Source organism: Dermacentor silvarum, chromosome 11 (genome assembly GCF_013339745.2).
Source record: "Dermacentor silvarum isolate Dsil-2018 chromosome 11, BIME_Dsil_1.4, whole genome shotgun sequence".
Lineage (NCBI taxonomy): Eukaryota > Metazoa > Arthropoda > Arachnida > Ixodida > Ixodidae > Dermacentor > Dermacentor silvarum.
This window is the reverse complement of record NC_051164.1, coordinates 22246592-22252591: the sequence shown is the minus strand read 5'-3', so window position 1 is coordinate 22252591 and position 6000 is coordinate 22246592. Positions and strand designations below refer to the sequence as shown.

General features: G+C 44.7%; 1 protein-coding gene across 1 annotated transcript in view; it reads right to left on the bottom strand.

The window, feature by feature from the left end:
- The window catches only part of LOC119432458 (protein aurora borealis), an 85570-nt gene that overhangs the window by 68874 nt on the left and 10696 nt on the right, over positions 1 to 6000 (bottom strand). The window contains exon 2 of the mRNA XM_049658242.1: positions 3648 to 3903. Within this exon, the coding sequence (XP_049514199.1) occupies positions 3648 to 3903 (256 nt within the window). The remainder of the gene's footprint in view (positions 1 to 3647; positions 3904 to 6000) is intronic.

Below are 6000 nucleotides of genomic sequence, written 5' to 3'. Positions count from 1 at the left end.
ATGTTTTTGCTGCGTCGGGTGCCAAAGGTCATTTTTCGCTACTTTTCGTGAAGAATTAAAAGCAGGGCCCGTTCTAGCCAATATGATAGACGATCTTTCCAACAGCGGGGTTATCTCAATTCATGTTCTGAGCGGTTGTCTGTCCCTTTAACAATCACAGCACACAAACGGCAGCAAACTTTGAACAGCAGAGACTGCCAAGCACTATTTTTTTGCTAGATCATGGCAACTTTTTCAACAACTCTGCCGTTGCTGGCTTTATCTGCTCCCCCTCCCCCAACTTCAATATTTTCAAGCACTGCCAGGAGAACTTCATTACAATTTTATTTACAGCTATACAAATGACCACATCAACATCAAGGTCTCACTTTGCAAGCGTTTTCGTTGCTGCTAATTTTGCCTTCAAAAATTATTTCAAATTTAATTAAATTCTCAGGTCTTATGACCCACAACCACCATCTGATTATGAGGCACGCCGTAGTGGGGCACTCCGGATTCATCTGGACCACCTGGGGTTATTTAACGTGCACCCAACAGACGGCGCACGCGGGCGTTTTTGCATTTCGCCGCCAATGAAATGCGGCCGCCGCGGCCTAGATTTGATCCCGCAAACTCGTGCTTAGCAGTGCAATGCCAAAGCCACTAAGCAACCACGGCGGGCGTTCAAAAATTCTTCAGATAATGTTTGATTGTAAGAAATTCAATTTCTTTCACATGTTGCGAGGTTGACGTTTCCCAGCGTCTTGAACGAGCGACACATGGACGAGCGGAACTGCGTCCTCGTATTTTTCACGATGTTAAATTGCCACTCGCACTCTGCATTGCTCTGCAGTATCAACAAAATACCCAGCGTCACTTCGGCTGAGCACTACATTAAAAATACGCGAAGATACTTTTTGCGCTAGCGCTCCTTGATTTTAAAGCCGTGACTCACTGTAGGCCTTCGCAATGCCAGAGCGGCTGACGCCGAGGAGAATGATGGAGAGTCTAGTGTTGCTAGTTGCGGAAGGCGACATTCGCTGGCTTGATTAATGGGACTAGGGCCACTATGGCACCCAACAACCCCGTCAGTGTAAGGAGCGGCTCTGCGGTTAACGAAATAGTGCATGTATAGGGTTTCCCTATGACTTTTTTAACAACCTTTTGCGCGATGAACTTCTAACTGGATTAGATTGGATTTTTTTTTGCCAATGTGGCCTGACAAAGCGCTGGACGCGGGATCAGAACACAACAGCAATTTCCGGGAGATTTTCCTGTCATCCGTACAACCAGAAGAAATGGTCCAAATCCAGGAGTCTCCCGGGTAATCCGGGAGACTTGGCAGGTATGGAAGTGTTCAAAGATACTACAAACAAAGATGCTCGTCATATTAAAGCTAAACGGCTGAAACTTACTTTCCAGTAGGCATTTCTAAAGCCTATGGCTTGAACATGGAGCCATTATGGCTGCGGTGTGAACAAACTAACAAAAAAAAAATGCTGGCATGGCTTCGTCGCTTGATCTAGCCTTGCTTAGCTCCACAATGACAACGGTTATTTAAACAAGCTTGGTGTTGGTGGCTGCAGACATGCCACATCGCAATCGTTGAGCAACACTCTTAGAAGACAGTATCTAGGATTGTTTCACCAATAGACAGTGTCCCCTATGCACAGTTCGTTACTGGGCAAATACAAACAAAAAAGCGACATGGCCAAGCACTACCACCCACTGTTTACTATGAGGGGATCACCCACCGATACATGAACTACAGTATACCGCAATTAACTCGAAGCTGTAAAAAACCTGGAAAATTTCGAGATAAGCAAAATCACGAAAACAGAATCCCCCTGGCCGTCCATGAACCACATGGAGCCTTTACAAAAAACCGCTAGTAACATTTTGTCACTTTCGCGTGCATCTCATCTCATCACGGCTCATCCAAAACAGTCAAGGGGCTAATACGCTGTGACCACATTGATGTATCCCTGACAGCGTCCTAAATGAGAGAAGGGAAAAAAAAAAAAAAAGACTGACTCCTTTCTGGCAACGGCAATACTGGCACTGTGCCAAGACAGCATGCTTGACACAGAGTCAAGACAACTGCTCCTAATGCAATATTTAAAACCAGTCATCCCAGCATAAATGTTTTCAGACATACAAAAAGCTGAAGCTGCTACTTTCTGCAGCATATTTGCAAACAATTTAAAAATGCAATCCAGATGTAGAAGCAACATCACTGGGCACGTACTGCCGTCCGTCGATTGAAACACCAATTAAGCCACGGACGAGCATCTCTCGTCCGAAATGCTCGAAGGGAGAACAATTGCCGCAAGGACGAGCCAAACGAGCTAAACGCTTTGGGAACGCGAGTGCTTTGACGAGCACGGCTCGTCCAAAACGGTCAAGGGGCTAAGACGCTGCGACCACATTGATGCATCCTTGACAGCGTTATAAATGAGAGGGAGGGAAAAAAAAAAGACTGACTCCCGGTTCACTGCTGCCGCGCGAGGCCACAACAAAGTGACAGTGGGCAGCCGAGCAGGTGCGTGCAAGCAGTGATAGAAAGAAGGGGGAAAGATAAGTGGGGAGTGCGGCCTGGTGCGGCGTTTGGCCTGGCTAGCGAGCTGCCATCGGGCAAAAAGTGAGTGCAACTAACGCTGCCAACACAGCCCCGTTGCCTGTTTCCTGGTATTTTTGAAGCCGTGATTTCGACATATCCGGAGTCGAACGCAATAACTTTTCTAGATGAGAGGTGATAAACACATGGGTTGAAACCACGGTCGGAGAGAGATTTTTTGACTTTGAAAGAGATTTGACTTAGCCGATATTTCAAGATACCAGAGTTTCAGTTAACGAGGATTTACTCCATTTGGTGCACATGTGCCCCAAACCGTTATCGCATCCCTGTGCAAAAACCAAAACATAGAAATGGCGCATGTCAAAGAGCAGCATTCATAAAACAATACTCTAAAGCGTGCAGGATTGAGGATGCTTCACCGATACAGATAGAGGCATTCTCTGTGAGTAATAGTGCCTACAAAGCCAACCAAGACACGCCGATTTAGCTCCTGCTCAGAATTTTTGCCTCCAGAAGTCAAGAGACAGATTCTAGACAAAGACATCGGTGGGTGGTCTCTCATTAATGAACGGTTGATAGCAGCGTATGACCTCGTCTGTTTCTTGCATGTGTCTGTCCACCACTTTGTACTAAGTTACTGTAGTCAGAATGCAAGAGCAACTAGCTCAACAGGTGGCCCTTATAAAGCAAACTTGTATACTTTGACTTGTATTTTGATGTCCGGTTGGGTGTCAATCTCTTATTATAAAGTATCTCATCGTTTGTTAGCTTATTCCTAATTAGTTGCTCCATCCCATCCTTGTGCTTTACCTTATTTTGCCCTGTGTTCTCCACTGCTCATTACCGTACTTCATTACAGGTGAACAATAATGACAAAATATGATTGTTTTTTTTGTGCGCTCTGTACTAGCAACGTAGTTGTTCCTTTGTTGAATAGCATTTGCTCCATTATATGTAATTTCAATACTGTTCCCCTCCCCCCTTATGCAATGCCCTGTTAAGGCTCCTTAAAGGTAAATAAACGATGATAAATAAATGGAGAAACATGCAGTGGGCCAAGGTGAACGTGTGAAATAGAAAAGCGGGTCTACCGCTCGCACACACGTACCGATCCTGGCGTCTGGCGGCTTCTCGACAAGAAGATGGACGGCGAACAGGACGGTTGCGTGAGCTGCTCAGGCTCCACGTCGAAAGGATTGGTGCTGCTGCTACCATAGCCACCAGGTGACGCCAGCAGCGCCACCCCGGCCAATGCGCTGCTCCGACTGAGCGGGGAGGCGGGGTTGTTGACAGAGGAGCCACCCTCTTCACCGCTGGTGCTAGCATCAGTGCTGCTGGCGCTACCACTGAAATGAGTAAAAAAAAAAGGAGAGGCAGCCAACCTTTACTATGTTTCACATACAGCTGGCAAGACTACGCAAGCTCTCGCTGCTCGTATTAGCGACCAAGAGATAACGCGTCACATATCATCCAGAGTTTTGAGGGAGGTACTAATGAATGGGGATGAAACTTGTGGGTTAAGGAAACTTCCAGAGAAGTTAAGGGCCGTGCGTTGAGCGATAGGAAAGAAACACGATAGGTATAACATTAAGATACAGTATGAAAATGCTGTGGACAAGTAGAACAAACCGGGATGCTCGATATTTTGATTGACATTAAGAGGGAGGAGTTAGAAGGCCATGTAATGGCACAGGGCACCTGCCGGGGTTCCTTAGTGGCTTTGGTGTTGCGCTGCTAAGCACGAGGTCGCGGGATCAAATTCCTGTCAGGGTGGCCGCATTCTGATGGGGGCGAAATGCAAAAACACCCATGTACTTGGATTTACGTGCACGCTAAAGAGCCCCAGCTGGTCGAAATTATCCCAGAGTCCCTCACTACGGCATGCATCATACCCAGGTCGTGATTTTGGCATGTAATACCCCATAATTTAATTTTTCATTTAAAATTTTTAATGGCACAGGGCAGATAACCGATGGCCTCTAGAGTTTTCTTTTTTCTTTCATTTCTTTACCCTAAAGGCCCAGTTTGGGCCTTAAATAGGGCAGGCGAGAATAACAATTGATATACAAAAAGTGTAAGGGAACATACATGCAAGTCAAACATCCCATATGAAGTAGTACAAGCCATATATTTCTTCTCATCTGACAGCATACAACAATAATTCTTACATTATACAAACAATAATCTTACATTCTCTGACATCATAACATTAATTACAATAAAGGTTATAGCAAGGTTAGATTTTTTTTATTTTTGAAACCTAAGAAGAAATGTAAAAAGATATATATAAATGTTTCGCGTTTCTAATTTCCAAACATTTATTTAAGTGTATTTTTGAACATAACATGGCCAGTTATTTTGGCTATATTACTTGGAAGATGATTCCATTCCGAAATGGCTAGGTGCAGGCATGAAAACTGCAATAGTTTAGTATGTGCAAACGGTTGTACGACCTTAAATTCTTAATTCATGGGAATTTCCTTTTGGCGGGTAAGATGTGTGCCTGAGAGAAGATATTTGGGTGGTGAAAAAGCTGATGGAAGGAAGTTCACCGAGATATCTTTCTTCTAGTCTGCAATGGGACGAGTCCTAAGTCATGTTTTATTTTGGTGATGCTTGAACGTCGGGAATAGTTACCCGTAATAAATCGTGCTGCCTTGTTCTGCAAAGATTCTAACTTGTAGTTGTGAGAAGGGAAGCGCAACCGAGGACAGCAGACAATTAAGTGGTGCAATTTGGGCTTGTTGGTACAGTTTGACTAAAGCTGGTTGAGCACAGGAAAACACGAGGAAAAAAGAAGGCACATTAGACGCACAGGTGCTTGTGCATCCAATGTGCCTTCTTTTGTCCTTGTGTTTGCCTGCACTCAACCACCTTTAGTCATAACATAGGATCCACAGGGAGAGGTGCACACTCGCAACTTATTTTTATTTTTCCCGATGCTTCGCTTCAATACCCTCAGGCACCCAAAACAAGAACATAAAAAAATAAAAATCGGTTGCGAGTGTGCACCTGGTTGTATCGTTATCTTGTCCACGTCTTATTTTTACACCTAAAACCATTTCTAGCCACGTACGAACTAGCCCGATAGCAGACGTTACTAAGGACATAAATAGACTGACGAGGATGGACATATGTCCGCATCATGATATTTGATGCAGCATTAAGCCTCGTACTAATACGTCGTAAAATATGATGCAGTTGTTACATAGACAACATCACAGGTCTGAAACTATTCACCACCAAATGAGCGGATTGAGATGGTTCTGCGACCAGGGGCCATAGCGCACCACTTGCGACCAACACACGCAGGTGACAAAGAACATCGAACATAATCCCGCAAAACGAAAAGTGTAATTCAGCAGCGGTCGCAACATTGCTGGTCACATAAAGAAAGATGACAAGATCAAACAAACTGGTCATTAACCTGCACTCATTTATTG